This window comes from Papio anubis, chromosome 18 (genome assembly GCF_008728515.1).
Source record: "Papio anubis isolate 15944 chromosome 18, Panubis1.0, whole genome shotgun sequence".
In the NCBI taxonomy this organism is placed as follows: domain Eukaryota; kingdom Metazoa; phylum Chordata; class Mammalia; order Primates; family Cercopithecidae; genus Papio; species Papio anubis.
Window position 1 is genome coordinate 55,450,044 of NC_044993.1, and position 20,557 is coordinate 55,470,600.

Here is a 20,557-nt window from a genome sequence, read left to right on the forward strand (position 1 = left end):
AATCAGTGCGATCTAGACTGAGTCCTAAAGGTTGAATTCACTAGCAAAAGTGGGAAAAAGGGTGAGGAGGGAGAAATGAATTCTCTATGCTAACACCTGGTGGTCATAGAGGGAGAGAGAAAAAGGCGAATCTGAGAATTAAAAGGAATTTGGTCAGGTCAGAGTGTATTGTTGGCCTTCAAGTCCAGACACAGCTCTCACGAGGGGGAGAAAAGATGTCCCCTGCAAATGGCCACTAAAAATAGCCCACAATCTCTGCATCTGTCCCACCCTGAGTTGCAAACCCGAATGCTTTGAGGGCCTGGCAGGTGACGTGGAAGAGTGAGGAGGGCCGCCTTGGCTTCACAGAAGCATCCTGGGTTGTACTCTTCCAACGAAGACACACTCTGTCTGCACACTAAATCCATAAACACTGAGGATCCAGGACTGTTCTTCACTCCTACATCAAACATGCACACTCTCTGGTAACCTCGTGTGAACGTACTGGAGGGATTGCTCCAGGCAGCGTCAGAGCCTTCTCTTTTTCTTAATCTGGGAAGAAAGTGGCCAAGGCATCCTCCAAAAATGCAGAAATTATTCAACCCCTCTTTTCCAAGTTCTAAACTGTGTCAACATCGTCTCAAAGCCTCCCTACAATGAGGAAGCACACAGGGAAAAAGGTGCCCCCATAGCCTGCAGGGCCTCCGTGCCTCCCTGGGTCTCCTGTCAAGACGCTGGGCAGGTCACAGTTGTGCATTCAAAGTAAACACAGCTGGACTGAGAAGAAGAAAAAGAAAATCCATCCTTCTGTTTTCATCTTCAAAAGCTAGAAAACTACACTCTTGCCTATCAAATATAGCCTCGCTCCCTCTGCTGCCAATCTGGCTCTGGTAGTCTTTACTGGCGGGTTTATTCAGAGAAAGGATGGACTGAATCTGTTTGAGGGAGAGGAAGGAGAGGAGGGAGCAGAGAGGGCAGGGCAAGCTCCTCCGACAGCCTCACTTCCAGGTCTCCATCTGGTCCTCAAAGCTTTCTCTCGTTGAAGTTCAGAGCCTTCAATGTGCACTTCACAAAAGAGGAAACAAAGATGCCAAGAAATACAGGGAAGGGTGTTCAACCTCGCCAGCCATGAGAGAAATGCAGACTCCACTCCTAGAAACAGCTGACATGAAAAAGACGGACCACAGCAACTGAACAAATGGAAGCCTCATTCGTGCCTGGTGGAAATGTCAGTTGGTTTAACCCTTTGGGAAACCGTGAGGCAGTATCCACCAATGCAGAAGATAAGCAGATCCTATGAGCCAGCAATGCCACCCCCACGCAGCCAGCCAGTGGGAATGTACACCAAGAAATACAAGCAAGAATGTTCACAGCCACACTACTCATAACAGCCCCAAACTGCACATGCAAATTTCCATCCAGAAGGAATGAATCAATTTTGGTACATCCACACAAAGGAATACTATACAGCAATGCAAAAGGTGAACTACAGTTTTGCATACCAACACAGATGAATCTTGGACATCATGCTGAATTAAAGCACCCAAATACCAAAGAATGCTTGCAAAATATTCCATTTACTTATTCAGAAAGTGGCAAACTAATTAATAAATGCTAGAAGTCAGGAGAGAGAGTGGTGCGTCTTCAGAGAGTAGGGTGGTGATGCTGACTGAAGGAGGTGTTCTATTTCTCCATCTGGACTGTGGCTACCTCGGAGTGTTCGCTTTGTGACAATTCGCTGAGCTCTAAAGTTTATTGCATATATGTTACATAATACGCTTTAATTAAAACACTGCTTTTTTTTTTTTTTTGAGACAGAGTCTTGCTCTGTCACCCAGGTTGGAGTTCAGTTGCCCAGTATTGGCTCACTGCAGCCTCCCGAGCTCAAGCAATTCTCCTGTGTCAGCCATCCAAGTAGCTGGGATTATAGGCGCTTGCCAACAGCCCGGCTAATTTTTTTGTATTAATTTTAGTAGACATGGGGTTTCGCCATGTTGGTCAGGCTAGCCTCGAACTCCTGACCTCAGGTGATCCGCCTGTGTCTGCCTCCCAAAGTGCTGGGATTATAGGCACGAGCCACTGTGCCCAGCCAACACTGTTATTTTGTAATCAACAAAGCAGTCTAATGCATGTCCCACCACTCTGGGTGTGAGTTCCACTTCCATCACTAACTACCGGAAGCCCTGGAGTAAATCACATTGTCTTTCTGGATCTCCTCTTGCTTATACATGAAATGGGAACATGAATGCCTGTCCTCATAGTAAAGCTGTAAGGATTCGGGGAAAAAGGCCTGTAGAGCCTGACGTAGTCCTTGGCACGCAGTAAGTGCTCAGATCAGGGTAGCCATCATCGTTCTTGCTATGAACCAGCCTCCCTAAGTTACATTTATCCTCCGTCCCCAGACCCAGCTAGAGAAAGCCTGAGAGGTATGACAGAAAGCTGGCCATCCCTTAAGCACTGCTAATGTGTTCACTGCAACTTGCAAGTGTAGAGACAGTTTTTTAAACCGTAAAGTATACAATTACTGGCCAAAGCACTTTTGACATTAAGACCAATTTTTGGAATCCAAAAATTAGAACGGGGGGTCTGCCAGGCAGGAGGATACTTGGGCTCAGTGGGAAAAGGCCTGGAATTGGGATGTCCTGTGGTAAGTCCAGGACATGAGGAGGCTGCTCCCAACTTGTAGTAGCAAGTTCAAAATGTCTGGTAGCAGACGGGGGAGCAAGGCCACCTCCTCCTCCAGAACACCCAGATAAGGGCCGCTGAGCCTTGGCATCATCTGAGGAGCAGGTGGCAAACACCCACACCAGGGGCCTGCCTGAGACTGGTAAGGAACAGGCCTGGCATGAAGCTCATGCATGTGTATATTTAGCCATTGTTCCAGTTTATTGTGTAGCACACTGATCCAAAAGAGGGTTCCTCCGAAAAGAGAACACTTAACACTCTGTCGGTGGAAATGCAAATTAGTTCAGCCAGTGTGGAAAGCAGTTTTGGAGATTTCTCAAAAATTGAAAACGGAACTACCACTCGACCCAGCAATCCCATTACTGAGTATATACCCAAAGGAAAATAAATCATTCTACTGAAAAGACGCATGCACATGTATGTTCACTGCAGCACTGGCAACAACAGCAACGACATAGGATCAATGTAGATGCTCATCAGCAGTGGATTGGATAAAGGAAATGTGGTACATACACACAATGGAATACTATGCAGCCCTAAAAAAGAATGAAATCACGGCCTTTGTGGCAACGTGGGTGCAACTGGAGGCCATTATTCTGCACTAAGTGAACTAGTGCAGAAACAGAAAACTACTGCCATGTTCTCACTTGTAAGTGGGCCCTAAGCACTGGGTCCCATGGGCATAAAGATGTAAAGAACAGACACTGGGGACTATTAGAGGGAGGAGGAAGGGGACGGGACAAGGGCTGAAAAACTACCCATTGGGTACTATCTCATTTGCACCCCAAACCTCAGCGATGCACAATATACCCCTGTCACAAACCTGCACGTATACCTCCTAAATCTAAAATACAAGTTGAAATTATTATTATTTTTTAAAGAGTGTTTCTCCAAACTGGTCTGATGTTCCACATGATCTCAGGTGCTTGTTAAAGATGCAAATTAAGAAGGAAAGGCCAGGTGTGGTGGCTTATGGTTATAATCCCAACACTTTGGGAGGTTGAGATGGGTAGATTGCTTGAGCCCAGGAGTATGAGACCAGCGTGAGTAACATGGTGAAACCCTGTCTTCACAAAAAATTTTAAAAAATTATCTGGGTGCAGTGGCACATGCCTGTAATCCCAGCTACTTGGGAAGCTGAGGTGGGAGGACTGCTTCAGCCTGGACTATCAAGGCTGCAGTGGGCTGAGATCACATCACTGCACTCCAGCCTGGGTGACAGACTGATACCTTGTCTCGGTCAATCAATCAATCAATCAAGGGCAGGATGGGGCTGAAGATTCTGTACTCCTTTTTTTTTCTTTTTTGAGATGGTGTTTTCACTCTTGTTGCCCAGGCTGGAGTGCAGTGGTATAATCTTGGCTCACTGTAACCTCTGCCTCCCAGGTTCAAGTGATTCTCCTGCCTCAGTTTCCTGAGTAGCTGGGATTACAGGGGTGCACCATGATGCCTGGCTAATTTTTGTATTTTTGGTAGAAACGGGATGTGGCTCTTTTGGCCAGGCTGGTCTCGAACTCTTGACCTCAGGTGATCCACCCGCCTTGGCCTTTCAAAGTGCTGGCATTACAGGTGTGGGCCACTGCGCCTGACCCAAGAATCTGTACTCTTAAGAGTTGCCCCAGGTAAGTCTTAGATCAGGTAAATACAGTGAGACCCTGGACTAGAGGTTCATGGGAGCTAAAGTGCAAGGGAGAAAACATAAAGAGAAAATGAAAGCATTCTGTCTGCCTCTCATGAAATCCGCGTGGAGCACGGTTTGGTGAGGGCGGCTCTGCTACCTTTGTCTATGTGGTAAAGGTACGTCTCCTGGCTCATGGCGGAGAGGAGATGCAGGACGCAGGTGTAGATGCGGATTTTCTCATCGCTGTTGTCCTCCCAGGTGTAGTCCTGGATCACGTTGAGAAGCTCTCGAACAAGAAACAGGACCCCATGTTCAGGATGATCCTAGTAGAGAACCAAAAAAAGGATCAACAGTCCCAAAGATGAAGCAGGGAGGGAAAAAGAAAATCACACAGAAACCCAGATCCTCCCTCAGCAGCTGTGGAGAAATTAATGTTGTCAGTTACTGAATAAAGGCAAGACCCACTCACAAGCCTGGTTAAACAATATGGAGGAAAACGACAAAATGTGATTCCTACGAATCAAAACGCTCCTGTCTGGGCAAAAGTGCTTTGAGAGTCCCTTTCTGGATCCCAAGGAGAAGGCAAAGTTACCTGTCAGCTTAATGGCCTGTTTCCAAAATTACACTCTTGTTTTTCTGTGGGTGGTGGCAGTAAAAAAAAAAAAAAAAAGGAAGCCCTGTTCTAACCACAAAAGCAAGATTGCAGGTATTGTAGCAGACGGAACGGCAGAAGCCACCTAGGCTGGGTGAGCCCCTGGATGATCCCTGTCACCACTCGAGGCGGTGACTTTAAATAGAGCCTCGCTCTTTGGGGTGCTCAGCGGCAGTAACAGCCAAATAGAGGACGCTCTCTTGGGAAAGGCAAAACCTGAGAAACAATCACAGTTTATAGCAAACGGTGTTTCTCAGATGCTAAACTGAATCTATAAAAAGTTTTGGGGCGTAAAAAAATAAGCAGCTTCAATTCCATTCCAAAAAGGTGCATGTGAGTCTGGGAAAGCCCCGCTGAAAGCTCTCCAGACTTCTCACTCCGTGCAGAAGCTCTGCACAGCCAGCCGCCTCCACGGCCTCGCTGGCCTGCCCCATGCAGGTCCCCTTCCCTTACCCCAGCCACGTTAAGGTAGGGAGAACAGCATGATTGGAACCCGCAGCAGCAGGGGGAACAGCATGACTGGAACCTGCAGCGGCAGGAGGCCATCTAGTCCAAGATGTGGTCTTGGGCGCAGGAACAAAGCCATTGCCAAAACATGGCCCAACGAGCATGGGGGAGAAATACCCCAGCCTTGCCTTCCTCCTGCCCTGTGTCATGCTGCTGCCTCCTGCTGGCTGAACAAATTGGGAGCCAGAGGAAGGACAGGTGAGGCAGTCCCCAGAAGCCAGTCTCCCCCACACAGAGTAGGACAAAGGGCACAGAGTGGCACCAGGGGCCAGCACACACGTCCAGGTTCTGGCCTCCAGCCAGGCACATTCTCTCTGCTTAGAGTCTGTGCCCCAGGGCTTGGCCAGACTGGCTCCCTGGTAGCCTGCAGTTCTCATCTTACACATTAGCTCCTTAATGAGGCCTTCCCTGACGTTCCATCTGCAGCCGTCTTACTCTCTCTTCATCACAAATCATCCTTTTTTTAGGGGTTGGGGGTGGTTCTGAGACAGGGTCTCACTCTGTCACCCGGCTGCAGTACAGTGGCATGATCATAGCTCACTGCAGCCTTCACTTTCTGAGCTCAAGCGATCTTCCTCCCACCTCAGCCTCCTGAGGAGCTGGGACTACAGGTACATACCACCACGCCTGGCAAATTTCTGTGTGAACTTCTGTATGTTTTGTAGAGATGAGGTCTTGCCATGTTGCCCAGGCTGATCTCAAGCTCCTGGGCTCAAGCAATCCACCTGCCTCAGCCTCCTGAAGTGCTGGGATTAAAGGTGTGAGTCACCGCGCCCAGCCTCTGTCTTGTGTTTTTACAGAGCACTTCTCACTATCTGAAATGACCTTATGTATTCCTTCAGTGACCTGCCCAACAATATCTCGTGGTTTTCCTGGTTCTCTCTGTTTCATGCTAGCCTATAACCTCCAGGAGGGCAGGCACGTCATCTATTGCATTTGCAAATACACCGCCAGGTCTGCTGGTTGCACACCGTATTCTGTTAATGGCGCCTCCAGGAACTCAGTGTGGATGGTGTCCCTGATGACATTCAGTCCAGCCCTGTCTCCGGCTCCTGGGACAGTGCTGGACACTGACATGCATTGGGTGAATACTGTTGAATGGACTGCAGTTTTTGGGTACCTTCTATGTGGCAGGCACTGCAGTGGCTACGAAAACAAAAACAGTTAACATTTATAGCAGCTACCATAGCTTTTCTATGTTCCGGGGTGATACTATGATGAAGCCCCATTTCACAGATGGGAAATGAGCCACTGAGAGGCTAAGTGGCCCAAAGTCACACAGTTGGTACATGGGGGACCCAAGGTTCAAGCCCCAGCAGTTTGGCTCCAGAGTGGACATTTCTAACTCCTGGTACCATATTCGTACTGCCTCTCTGCAGATAAACCAAGCATCTCTGAATTTACAGAACTTGTGAACTGAGGGGAGGCATACATGTAGTCAGCTACTTAGAATACAAGTATGGAGTATGAGAACAGCATTGCCATTATATCCAACGTGAATGTGTGTACATATTGCAGTCATACTTTCAAGTGGGTGAGGACAATTGTGGAGGGGTGTGGGATGTTTTGTACAAGCTGTAAATATCTGGGAGAATTGCTCTTAGCCTGGGCTAGATAGCGGTGGCTCATGCCTGTAATCCTAGCACTTCAGGAGGCTGAAATGGGCGGATCACTTGCGGTCAGGAGTTTGAGACCAGCCTGGCCAATATGGCGAAACCCCGTCTCTACTAAAAATACAAAAATTAGCCAGGTGTGGTGGTGCGCACCTGTAATCCCAGCTACTCAGGAGGCTGAGGCAGGAGAATTGCTTGAACCCAGGAGTAGGGGATGAGTGAGCAGAGATCGCGCTACTGCACTCCAGCCTGGGTGACAGAGCAAGACTCTGGCTCCAAAAAAAAAAAAAAAGATTGTTCTTAACCTGGTCAACAACATAACAAATATTGTTTCTACAAAAAAAAAAAAAAATTTGCCACGTGTGGTGGTGTGCGCCTGTGGTCTTAGCTACAGAGAGCTGTGATGGCACCATTGCACTCCAGCCTGGGTGATGGAGTGAGAGTCTTACAAAAAGAAAAAAAGAATTGCTCTTATGATACTGGCAAGAATGAGAATACAAGATGCTCAAAAGTCTGACATCCACAAACTACACATATCAAAATTGCCCATGCCATGATCTGCCTTCTACTCAGAGCTGGTTTCAGCTGGGAACTTCCCCCTGCCTTCTTTTGCTAACAGCTGTTTTTAACTAGGCTGTTCGGTTCTGCTATGTGGCTGTCCAAAAATATATTTTATTTAAGGATCTGCCTTGGGAATAGACAACAATTGGAATGTTCTAGCAACTTCATTTTAACACAAATGCACAAGCCTTGTGGCGGACCATGCTACACACTGTCAAAAAGGTGGTACAAGGACCAGTGGAGACGTAAAGGTTTGTGGTGAACCATTTCCGTGAGCTTTTGCTCACAACTGAAGACATGGGAGACTATTTCCAACCTTCTGTACAAGTAAAAAGTTTCCCATGTGACATCCATGCTTCAGTGGTTGTAACTTTTTTTTTTTTTAATAAACTGTACTGATGGGCTGGGCACAGTGGCTCAAGTGTGTAATCTCAGCACCTTGGGAGGCCGAGGCGGGTGGACTGCTTGAGGTCAGGAGTTTGAGACCAGCCTGGCCAACATGGTGAAACCCCATCTATACTAAAAATACAAAAATTAGCTGGGCATGGTGGCACGCGCCTGTAATCCAGCTACTCGGGAGGCTGAGGCAGGAGAATCGCTTGAACCTGGAAGGCAGAGGTTGCAGTGAGCCGAAATCGCGCCACTGCACTCCAGCCTGGGCGACAGAGCGAGACTCCTCTCAAAAAAAAAAAAAAAAAAAAATTGTACTGATGGTTCCGTGCCAACAGCTGAAGTAAGGCAGGCATAGAATGTTTTTTTTTTTTTTAAAGATGAAGAAAACGGTTCTGGATTCAGATGGCGCTTCCAGTGGGAAAAGGTGTCCCCAGGTGTCCCTGGCAGGGCTGCCTCCCAAGTGGAACAAACAAATGCTGACAAAGTGGCTCCCAGGCAGCACCTGGCAGGGGCTCAGACGTCTCTCCCTGCTGGCCCAGCACCTACCACATCAGCAATATCCCTCTGGGTTTCTGGTCTGCAGGAATCCTTCTACTAAACCCCTTGGGAGAAAAAGTATTAGGTTGGTGTAGAAGTAATTACTTTCTATGGCAAAACCCACAATTACTTTTGCACCAATCTAATAATACCCTAGAAGTAACTAACTCTTCCTAGGAGAACCAAGATGAGAGGCAGTGAGCATGGCGGCTGGGCAGACACCCTGGCCTTGGACCCTGGCTCGTCATTTACCAGCTGCTGGCCCTTCATCTCTCTGCACCCCAGTTTCCACTTCTACGAAACGAGGGTGATAATAACAGTCTTGTTTTGAGTGAATATTTGTGAAATGTTGGCTGGTCCGTGGTTATGAGGTTGGTTAAGTAATCATAAAGTCCTTCAGAAAAGGAACCAGAACACAGGTGAGCTCTTATGTTCTTCCAAAAGGAAGAACAGGAAAAAGAAAGAAAGGGCACTGGGGCAAACAGAGATAGTGGGAGGGCAGGGGAGGAGGAGGGGAGACAGATCACCACTTGGCGGGAGGCTCTCAGGCACCGGCTTGCTGTTTCTCTCAGTCCTGTCTGTCTCACCAGCTCCTCGGGCGTCCCCTGTGCCCTCTCGATGTGCCAGTCACTCTGGCTCTCTTCCAGTCCCTCTGGGGCACAGTGCTGCTTCCCACCTCCCACCTCTATTCTCACCCATGCTGTGCCCTTGGCCCAGAATGCCCTCTCCTCTCCCCATCTGCACCTAGCTGACTACTTACGAGTCATCCTTTGGATCACAGCTCACATGGCACTTTCTTAGGGATCTCTCCTGATTATCTGACCCCCTCCCCCAAATCTGGAGCTCTGAGAGGTCTCTATGGTTCATTAAAAAACTTTTTCTTGCTGGACGCAGTGGCTCACGCCTGTAATTCCAGCACTCTGGGAGGCCGAGGCGGGTGGATCACGCGGTCAGGAGTTCAAGACCAGCCTGGCCAAGATGGTGAAACCCCATCTCTACTAAAAATACCAACAAAAAAAAAAAAAAATTAGCCAGGCATGGTGGCAGATGCCTTTAATCCCAGCTACTTGGGAGGCGGAGGCAAGAGAATCGCTTGAACCCGGGAGGCAGAGGTTGCAGTGAACCGAGAGCACACCACTGCATTCTAGCCTAGGTGACAGAACATGACTCCATCTCAAAAAAAAAAGAAAAAAAAAACTTTTTCTTTTGAAATAAGGTCTTGCTATGTTGCCCAGGCTGGTCTTGAACTCCTGGCCTCAAGCAATCCTTCCACCTTAGCCTCCTGAGAAGCTGGAAGTGTTATTACTAATACCATCAGTTTTCCAGCACTAATCAGTAGTCATCAGCCTCTTGGGGGACCAGTGCCAACTGTAGTTGGCTTATGTAGTTCTTTATGGTGCTTTGAGCAACTGTAGTTAAATATGTACTTATTTGTTTAACATGAAGTCTGTCCTCCTGAGTGGGGTATGCTTCTCTTGCTCACTCCTTAATTCCTGGATCGACAGATGTCTGTGGAATAGACTGAATGATGAAACATAGACCTGGACATCTTGCTGTGTTTATGGCTGGACCTTTTCTCCAGGATAAGAGGGAGAAAAGACATCTTCCTGCTGGATCAGAGATCGTTAGTGCTACAAAACTGATGGTAGTAACATTTCCATTTCCTGCAAATTGCAACTGAATCAAAAGGAGGCCTCAAAACTGTGACGCTGAACTTGTTCAGTCAAGTCGACTTTGTCTTACCACATTGTTATGTGAAATGCGCCAGTTTGATTATATAGGGAAGATTATTCCACAAACTAGTCCCGGACTAGGCTGACGACTACTGATGCTAAAGCAGAATACTTCGACATGCTCCAGAAAGTTCTCTGTCTGCAGGGGAGACAGGGCCACCCTGGGGACTGTTTACTCCCACATTTGTAAGCATCAATAAACCAGCCCAGGGACTTTATCTGGTTTCAAATGGTTTCTATCTTTTCTTTTTGTGTGTGTGTTTTTTGAGTCGGAGTTTCGCTCTTGTCACCCAGGCTGGAGTGCAATGGCATGATCTTGGCTCACTGCAACCTACATCTCCTGGGTTCAAATGATTCTCCTGCCTCAGCCTCCTGAGTAGTTCGGATTACGGGTGCATGCCACCACGTGCAGCTGATTTTTGTATTTTTAGTAGAAATGGGGTTTCGCCACGTTTGCCAGGCTGGTCTCAAACTCCTGACCTCAGGTGATCCACCCGCCTTGGCCTCCTAAAGTGCTGGGATTACAGGTGTGAGCAACTGTGCCTGGTGGTTCCTATCTTTTCTAAACAAATAAAATGAATCAAACTTTCAAACCGATCCTTTAGGAAAACCTTGCATACTGTGGGTAGGAGAGCAAAATAGTGCAGTCACTATGAAAAACAGTATGGGGGCCGGGTGCAGTGGCTCATGCCTGTAATCCCAGCACTTCGGGAGGCAGAGGTGGGCTGATCACCTGAGGTCAGGAGTTCGAGACCAGCCTGGCCAACATGGTGAAACCTTGTCTCTACTAAAAAAACAAAAATTAGTTGGGCGTGGTGGCATGCACCTGTAATCCCAGCTACTCGGGAGGCTGAGGCAGAAGAATCGCTTGAACCGGAGAGGCAGAGGTTACAGTGAGCTGAGATTGCAACACTGCACTCCAGCCTGGATGATCCGTCTCAAAAAAAAAAAAAAGAAAGAAAAGAAAAGAAAAGAAAAGGAAAAGAAAAACAGGACGGAGGTTCCTAAAAAAATAAAAAATAGAGCTACCACATGACCCAGCAATGCTGCTTCTGGATACATATCCAAACAAATTGAAATCAGGAGCTTGAAGGGGTAGCTATACTCTCATGCCCACTGCAGCACTATTCACAAGAGCTCAGATGTGGAAACAATCTGTATGTCCATTGACAGAAAAATTGCTAATGAAAAATGAGGTAGCTGAGTGCAGTGGCTCACGCTGCAGTGAGCTATGATTGCACCACTGTGCTCCAGACTGGGCAACAGAGCAAGACTCTTTAGAAAAAAAAAAAAAAAGACTGGGTGCAGTGACTCACACCTGTAACACCAGCACTTTGGGAAGTCAAGGCTGGAGGATCACTTGAGCCTTGGAGTTCAAGACCAGCCTGGGAAAAACAGTGAGATCTTGTCGCCACAAAAAAATAAAAAATTAGATGGGCATGTGGCTCACTTATGTGGTCCCAACTATTCAAAGAGGCTGAGCTGGGACAATATTTGAGCCTAGGAGGTCAAGGTTGATGCTGCGAGTGTGATCATGCCACTGCACTCCAGTCTGGATAACAGAGTGAGATCCTGTCTCAAAAAAAAAAAAAAAGAAAAGAAAAGAAAACGTGATACATATACAAATGGAATATTATGTAGCCTTAAAAAAGAAGGAAATTCTGCCATGTGCAACAACATGGATGACCCTCGAAAGCATTAAGCTATGTGAAGTAAGCCAGTTGCAGGAAGACAAATACTGTATGAGTCCACATATAAAGAAAGTTTCTAAAATAGTCAGATTCATAGAATCAGAGTGGAGTGGTGTTTGCAGGGGGTAGGGGTAGGGAAATAAAGAATTACTAACCAATGGACAGTTTCAATTATGAAGAAGCTCTAGAGATTTGCTATACAGCACAGTTCCTAAGTCAACAGTAATGTATTGTACACGTAAAAACTGGTTAAGCCGGTAGATCTCACTTTAAGTGTTCTCACCCCAATACAATAAAACTAAAATAAAAGCTGTGACCTGAAAGGTAACAAATAATTTGAACTGAGTAGGCTGCATGCAGAGGCTCACGTCTGTAATCCCAGCACAAATCCCAGCACTTTGGGAGGCCAAGGTAGGCAGATCACTTGAGCTCAGGAGTTCGAGACCAGCCTGGCCAACATGATGAAACCCCGTCTCTACTAAAAGACAAAAAAATTAGCCAGGTGTGGTGGCGGGCACCTGTAGTCCCAGCTACTTGGGAGGCTGAGGCAGGAGAATTGCTTTAACGCAGGAGGCAGAGGTTGCAGTGAGTGGAGATCACGCACTGCATTCCAGCCTGGGTGACAGAGTAAGATTCTCCAAAAAAGAAGGAAAAAGAAAAAAACTGAAGCAGGTAGAAGTGAGATGTGGGAAGAAGTGAGATGTGGGAGTCTTGTTCATGCCAGATCTACTCATATAGTGGGCATGGCTCAGGTGTGGCACATCCCATCACCTGGGAGTTTATTCGGCTCTCAGCCCTGGCTATTCAGGCTAAGCATCCTGTAGCATCTGGGAGTAGTTACTAATGCTGCGTCCCACAAGGAGGGATATAGGGTTGCTAGTGCTCAATGAACTTGAGCAAATAAGGCACACTGCAAACGTTTCCGGCTTAGGTCATGCAGGACAGGCTTTGGAGTAGCGCAGCCCTGGGTTTGAATCCCAGCTCTGCTACTTACAAGCTTTGTGACCTCAGGCACATTGCAAGGGTCCTCCGGCTCAGGTTTCCTCAGTGGAAAAGGTGCAATGACTCCTACCTTGGGGAGCTTGCCAGGAGGGCTCCCAGGAGTGAGTATTAATGAGTGGCGTTAGCAAGGCATGGGCACCTAGTGAGGTGTCGTGAACTGCAGCTATTCTTTGTCTCATATCATTACTAAACCCCAGCAAAACCCCATGTAATGCTACAAGGAATAATAACTCAAATCTGCTGAGAACAGGAGCGCTTTCCACAAATGCCTAAGGGGCCAAGTGGACAACAGAAATGGGGTTAAGGGGTCCAGAGGTGCCCAGGAAAACTGGAGAGAAAGGCATACGCCACCTGCATAGGGCAGCTGGTACCCAGCTGTGGCCAACCGGCCAGGCTGCAGGATGCGGGCCCATGTGATAGGACCTGATTTTTCAAGGGGAGATGCAAATCTGGGATATTCTGTGATCTACCCATTTTTAAATGTGGGAAACTCATTCCAAATGTTCTCCATCAGGACATGGCCAGCAACTATCTACATGTTTACTGGCTGGATCTGCCCTCCAGACATCAACCTGTAATCCCAGGGACAGAGTTCCAGGTTTACAAAGCACTTTCCCAGCTATCATTTCATTTAACCCTCACAGGAGTCACTTGAGGTGGGCACTGCGATGACACCTTAGAAAGGTAACAACTGAAGCTCTGAGGAGTTACAAAACTTTCCCAAGGTCTCAGCGCTATGAAGTCTTCGGGTCGGGACTGAACAGAAGCTTCTAAATCTGAGAAGGCTTTTCAAAAAGCCTCTAGTGATTCTTAACCTGCAGATGCTGAGTGCGTCCCGATTAATCAATGAACAATGACTTTTACCAACTGCTGAATTCAAAACCCTGATTTTATTCTTATGCCTTCTCACTTGATAAATGACTAGTTTACCCAAAGAGAGAAACTTACAAAGTACTAATATGGAGATCTGAAAACAGTGTCATCAAGTGTCAAGTGAAGGAGCTTTAGAAGATGCCACTGCACACTGCCCCGTCTTGGGGTGCCGCCTATCCTCCCTGCAGGACAACAAGAGGCCCCTATCCTGAAGCCGTGTCCACAGTCCTTGAGCCTGGCCTCCTGAGCTCGCTCCCCTCTCTCTGAGAACTTGGAATCTGAACAGGGAGAGTCAGGAGCTGAGTCACTTTCTGCTTTCTCAGCTTTACTGAGGTATAATTCACATACCAAACAGTACACCTGCTGAAATGTACAATTCAGTGATTGTTAGGATAGTCACAGAGTTGTGCGATCATCAATACAGTCAATTTTAGAACATATCATCACCCCAAAAAGGAACCTGGATCCCACTGGAGCTCAGGCACTTTCATGGCTCAAGTTCAGGGTGATGTTTCTCAAAGTATGGCCCTAGGACCACTTACCCCTGAATCACTGAAGGGGCTTTTAAAAATGCCCATTTGCCAAATATGGTTGATCCCACCTGTAATCCCAGGTACTGGGGAGGCTGAGGGAGGAAGATTGCTTGAGGTCAGGAGTTCAAGACGAGCCTGGGAAATGTAGTGAGAATGCACCTCTATAAAACATTTAAAAAAATTAGCCAGGCGTGGTGGCGCATGCCTGTTGGCCCAGCTACATGAGAGGCTGAGGCAGGAGGATCACTTTAGCCCAGGAGCTCAGCCTAGGCATACAGCAAGACCCTGTCTCAAAATAAAACAAATAGATTATTTAAAAAATGCTGATTTGCGATCCTAGTTCAACCTACTGTGTCATCTCGGCTCACTGCAACCTCCGCCTCCTGGGTTCAAGCGATTCTCCTGCCTCAGCCTCTCAAGTAGCTGGGATTGCAGGTGCCCACCACCACGCCCGGCTAATTTTTGTACTTTTAGTAGATACGGGGTTTTGCCATGTTGGCCAGGCTGGTCTCAAACTCCTGACCTCAGGTGATCTGCCTGCCTCCGCCTCCCAAAGTGCTGGGATATAGCCATGAGCCACAGTGCCCGGCTCTTGGAATATTATTTTTAATGCAGCAAATAAAACATGTAAGACTACAAAGAAAACCAATTACACTAAAATACAGCTGGCAAAATATTTTTTCCATGCATTTGTGATACTATAATCTGTTGCTTCTTTGTGAATGCATTAACAGCTCTAGCAATCGGCTTAATAACTGCTGTGCTTTTAAAGGAAGAAGAACACAAACAATCTTCTGGAATATCTTTCACATCTGAAATGTGATGTGAACATATTTGTTGATTTCTTTTGGTGACAAAGTCCCAGCGACTGCTACTACTGCTGTGGCTTTTTGCCTGTAATTCATCGAGTGAAAGGTAAATTTCACTCAGACGTTTGTTAAAATAAAGCTGTCATTTTCCTCATCCAAATTCACGTCATTCTGCCAGACCCCCAGGGAGTAGGTGGACTGCAAGTTACAAGGACCCTTGCTAGGGAGGGTCCAGGAATTCCTCCTGCTGGGTCCCAAGAGTGGCCTCATTCTTTCCAACTCAAGCCTGGCTGTATATCTCTTCCATTCCACGAAAAACCCAGCATCCTTCCAACAGTGCCCCTCTTAATTTCTGCTATCTTTAGCTTCTGTTATTTGCCATCAAAATAACTTTGTCGCCACTTTCTCAGTGCTTTCTAGAAAGTTTACTATGCGCAGAGGCACTGTTCTGACCTTGTGAGTACTCACTAACTTAATATTCATGGCAACTCAGAGAAGTGACAGTTCTTATCCTCATTTTATAGACAAGGAAACTGCAGCACAGGGATGTTATATTATTGCCCAAGAACGTAGAGCTGGAAGAAGGACGGGCCAGGATTCCATGCCGGGCATCTTGGTTCCAAGGCCTGTGCCCCTCCCCACTGAGCGACAGCTCTGCCTTTGCAGTATAGAGAGCGCAGTGGACTAAATGTTTGCATCCCCCTGCAAATTCATACACCGAGACCCTAATCCCAATGTGATGGTATTTGGAGGTGCGGCCCTTGGGAGGTAATTAGGTCCCAGAGGACCAATTGCTCAAAAGGCGGGAGAGCTTGTCCTTGCTTTTTCTTTCTGTCATATGAGGACATAATGGGAAGATGAGCTGGTAGTCCCAGCTGCTCAGGGGGCTAAGGCGGGAGAATCGCTTGAGCCTAGGAGTTCAAGGCTGCAGTGAGCTATAACTGCACCACTGCACTCCAGCCTGGGTGACGAGCGAGACTCCTAAACACATACACAAAAAGGCCAGGTACGGTGGCTCACACCTATAATCCCAGCACTCTGGGAGGCCAAGGCAGGCGGATGACCTGAGGTCAGGAGTTCAAGACCAGCCTGGACAACATGGTGAAACCCCGTCTCTACTAAAAATACAAAACTTAGCCAGGTGTGGTGGCAGATGCCTGTAATCCCAGCACTCGGGAGGCTGAGGCAGGAGAATCGAACCCGGGAGGCGGAGGTTGAAGTGAGCCAAGATCATGCCATTGCATTCCAGCCTGGGCAACAATAGTGAAACTCCATCTCAAAAAAAAGAGATAGAGAGAGAGAGAGAAGATGGTTGTCTGCAACCTGGAAGTGGGTCCTCACTAGAACCTAACCAGGCTAGCACCCTGATCTCAGCCTTCCAGCTTTTAGAATTCTGAGAAATAAATGTTGTTTAAGCCCCCAGCCTACGGCACTTTGTAATAGCAGCCTGAGCTGACATAGTACCTCTACTATTATAGTATGATCCCCACCCAGCAAGAATAGAAAATTCATGAAGCAATTCAAATACCTAACTGGAAAACCAACACAAAGATATTAGATAGAATGTTCCCGCAGTTTTAGATCTAAGAACACATAATATTATAAGGCAGGTCAAAGGAAGACATGTCCTATGGTTCTGCTGAGGAAACGTACCGGAACTATTAATAAGGTAGAAAAGAAATTGCAGAGGAATTCCAGCAGGAACGATTCCGACGGCCGCATCTTCCCGTCGATATTAATCATCTTTGGAACTTCCGGAATGAGGCTTATAGCGGCTTTGAAAAAAGCATCAGCTGCAAGACAGAAGATAAAAGTCAGTGTATTAGAACTCTGGGAAATTTAGTTGGCTTTCTTCTTCACATGGCCTGAAGGCCAGTCCTGAGAGGTGGAAGTCAGGTGGTGCCAAGGGCAGGTCCTGGCAAAGGGTTTCTGCAAACCATGATGAAGCTGGAGGAATATCTGCTTGACAGGGCACTGCTTCAGCTCAGAGAACCTCTGTCAAATTGCCTTTAGGTTATTAAGTGAAAAAAGCAGGTCGCAAATTTTTGTAAAAAGTCTAGAAATGACAGTTGCCTGGGCTAAAGGCTCAACTTGGATTGGTTCATTGAATTCTCATGTCTACCATGCGAGGAGGGTGCTGTCGACAGGTGTACTTCACAGACGAGAAATAAGGGAAGGAAAGAGAAGCGATTCATCCCGCAACAGTGTTCTGTGTACATAGGAAGTTCCAGTGTTGGTGGTGGAGCTGCAGCTCAAACCCGCGTCTGTTTGAATCTATTCTAGTGCACACCATTTTTGTTAAATAGCCATCAAAATGTCTGAAGGAACACAGCACACACACACACACACACACACAGACAGACACACACACACACAGCTTAAAGACTTCTGATTGAGTAAATTCAGCTCCATAGAATCATTTGGGAAATGAAGATATTTAAAGAGCTATGAAAAAAATCTGTAAAACAAGGAGACTTCAAAGGGAGCAAGCGAGGAAGAAAAGGAGTGGAGAGAGAATGTGTGTGCGCAACAGGATAGAGATGGGGTGGAAGGGATGAAGGAGAGCAGGAAGGATGGGAGGTGGAGGGGAAGACGGAGAGGGAGAGAAAGTTCCTTCTAAAACTGCCAAGGTATTGACTGTGAGAAAAAGCCTCAAGGTCAAAACAACCAAAACATTGACCTGACAAATGCAATTTTAAACTATCCGACAAGATCAAATGTTTTCATGGTCCAAATGGACTTCCACTCCAAAACGACTTCCAGAGATGCAAAGAGAACACTGTAGGGGTGAACAGCATCCTGAATTAAAACAGGAACACCGGCCAGCACATCAGAGGGGCAAATGCAACAGCAAATGCTCACTTTCCTGGGAAGAAAGGCCTACGTTTAATGAGAAGAGTATGTGTCTGAAGATGGATGGTGGAGTTTTGCCATCTCTTCCTTCTTCAAAGGAGAGGGGGGAAAAAAGAAACATGTCACAGAAAGACACTCCTTGTAAAGCTTTCTGAGTCAAGTTGCTCTGCTCTGGAAGCTTCCTCACCTGGCTGTCTCCCAAACCCCAAACTCAAACCCCTTCCATATTTATTAAGCACCAACTGTGAACAAGGTACTGTCATGGGCAGGTGCACAAACAGGTGGAAAAAAGTGAGAGAAAGTATTGACAACATAAACTGTGGCAATGAGACCAACATAATCATACTAATTAACAACTAGTTTTTTTCTTTTCTGTGTGTGTGTGTGTTTTTTGTTTTTTTTTTTTTTTTCCAGACAGGGTCTTGCTCTGTCGCCCAGGCTGAAGTGCAATGGCATGATCTCGACTCACTGCAGCCTCTGTCTTCTGGGCTCCAGCCATCCTCCTACCTCAGTCTCCCCAGTAGCTGGGACTATAGGAGTGCGCCCAGCATCCCTGGCTAATTTTTGTATGTTTTGTAGAAATGGGGTTTCACCATGTTGCCCAGGCTGGTCTCAAACTCCTGAGCTCAAGAGATCTGCCTGGCTCGGCCTCCTAAAGTGCTGGGATTACAGGCGTGAGTCACCGCATTGGGCCAACACTTATTTTCTAAACCTGTTACGTATTTTGGTCTATGCATCCACTTATCTCAATTGTTTTGGGGAGCGACATTAAATATGGGGTTTGAGGAAAAGCCACCTGATGTCAGTTCTGATAGAGAAACCTTCCAGAAAGGGTCAGAGCCTGTAGGGTCTTCTATCTTGTGACCACTAGTAAGACATGGCCCAACTGGGCGCAGTGGCTCACGCCTGTAATCTCAGCACTTTGGGAGGCTGAGGTGGGTGGATCACTTGAGGTCAAGAGTTTGAGACCAGCCTAGCCAACATGGCGAAACCCTATCTCTACTAAAAACACAAAAAGTAGCTTGGTGTGTTGGCACATGCCTGTAATTCCAGCTACTTGGGAGGCTGAGGCAGAAGGATCACTTGAACCTGGAAGTCAGAGGTTGCAGTGAGCTGAGATCATGCCACCACACTCCAGCCTGGGCAACAGAGCAAGACTCTGTCTCAAAAAAAAAAAAAAAAAAGAAAAAAAAAGACATGGCCCTACTTATGGAACCTACAGGGGCTCCCAGGGCCTATCTTTAAGCAGCTCATTTCCTTAGTCCTCTGGCAGTCCCACAGTGAAGGAAGTATATCATGAAACAAGGTTCTCAGTGGGAATGCAAATTCTTCTCAGAGCAACTTGAAAGACCATTTTTTTTTTTTTCTATTTATGTGTTTGTTACTGACTGGCCCAGAGAATGTGCCTATTATTATGCCTCATGAAAAAGACAGCAGCTTTGTCCCCAGAACTTGGCTCCTCTCACCCACCCCGCCCAGTTTCCACTCTAAAGGAGGGAGCTAAAATAAATAGTTATTTAAAGGTTGGGGCATGCGGGGTTCCAAAGCAGATTTTTAGTTCTATCCTCAGAAGACTTGCCCCATATAGGAAATATTGCCTGGAGACTTCTCAATCTTATCTTAGTAATTAGAAATCAAATCCTACCGCATGTGAGAGCAGTTTATCCTCATAGTTTAAAGTTCAGAATAATCATGTCAACTGCATGTAACACTTTGTTTTGTAGCTATTAAGAGCCATGGAAGATAATTTAAGATATAGTGGATTTTTTTAAACACCTACAGAAAAAGGAGAACTCAGATTCCCAGTAGTAAAGAATATTGTCCCCTTTTTGAGTAATACCCCACAAGCACAGATGACCAAAGCAAAAATGGACAAACGGGATCACATCAAGTTAAAAAGCTTCTGCACGGCAAAGGAAACAATCAACAAAGTGAAAAGAGAACCCACAGAATGGGAGAAAATATCTGCAAACTACCCATCTGATAAAGGATTAAAAACCAGAACGTAAGGAGCTCAAACACCTCTACAGGAAAAAACTCTAATAATCCGATTTTAGAAATGGGCAAAAGATTTGAATAGATGTTTCTCAAAAAAAAAAAAAATACAAATGGCAAACAAGCATATGAAAAGGTGCTCAACATCATTGATCAGAGAAACGCAAATGAAAACTGTAATGATATATCATCATACCCCAGTTAAAATGGCTTTTATCCAAAAGACAGGCAATGACAAATGCTGGTGAGAATGTGGAGAAAAGGGGGCCCCTCACACACTGCTGGTGCAAATGTTAAGTTAGTACAACTACTATGGAGAACAATTTGGAGGTTCCTGAAAAAACTAAAAATAGAGCTATCATATGATCCAGCAATCCCACTGCTGGATATACACCCAAAGGAAAGGAAATCAGTATATCGAAGAGATATCTGCACTCCTGTTTGTTGCAGCACTGTTCACAACAGCCAAGATTTGGAGGCAATCTAATGTCCATCAACAGACAAATGGATAAAGAAAATG

At 46.5% G+C, this 20,557-nt stretch overlaps 1 protein-coding gene across 4 annotated transcripts in view; it reads right to left on the bottom strand.

Moving 5' to 3' along the window:
* The window catches only part of VPS35L (VPS35 endosomal protein sorting factor like), a 147,605-nt gene that overhangs the window by 16,269 nt on the left and 110,779 nt on the right, over positions 1-20,557 (bottom strand). For all 4 annotated transcript variants that reach the window (XM_021931799.2, XM_021931798.2, XM_021931797.2 and 1 more), the window contains 2 exons: positions 16,843-16,982; positions 4,443-4,608 (listed from right to left, as the gene is read on the bottom strand). In XM_021931799.2, the coding sequence (XP_021787491.1) occupies positions 4,443-4,608; positions 16,843-16,982 (306 nt within the window). The remainder of the gene's footprint in view (positions 1-4,442; positions 4,609-16,842; positions 16,983-20,557) is intronic.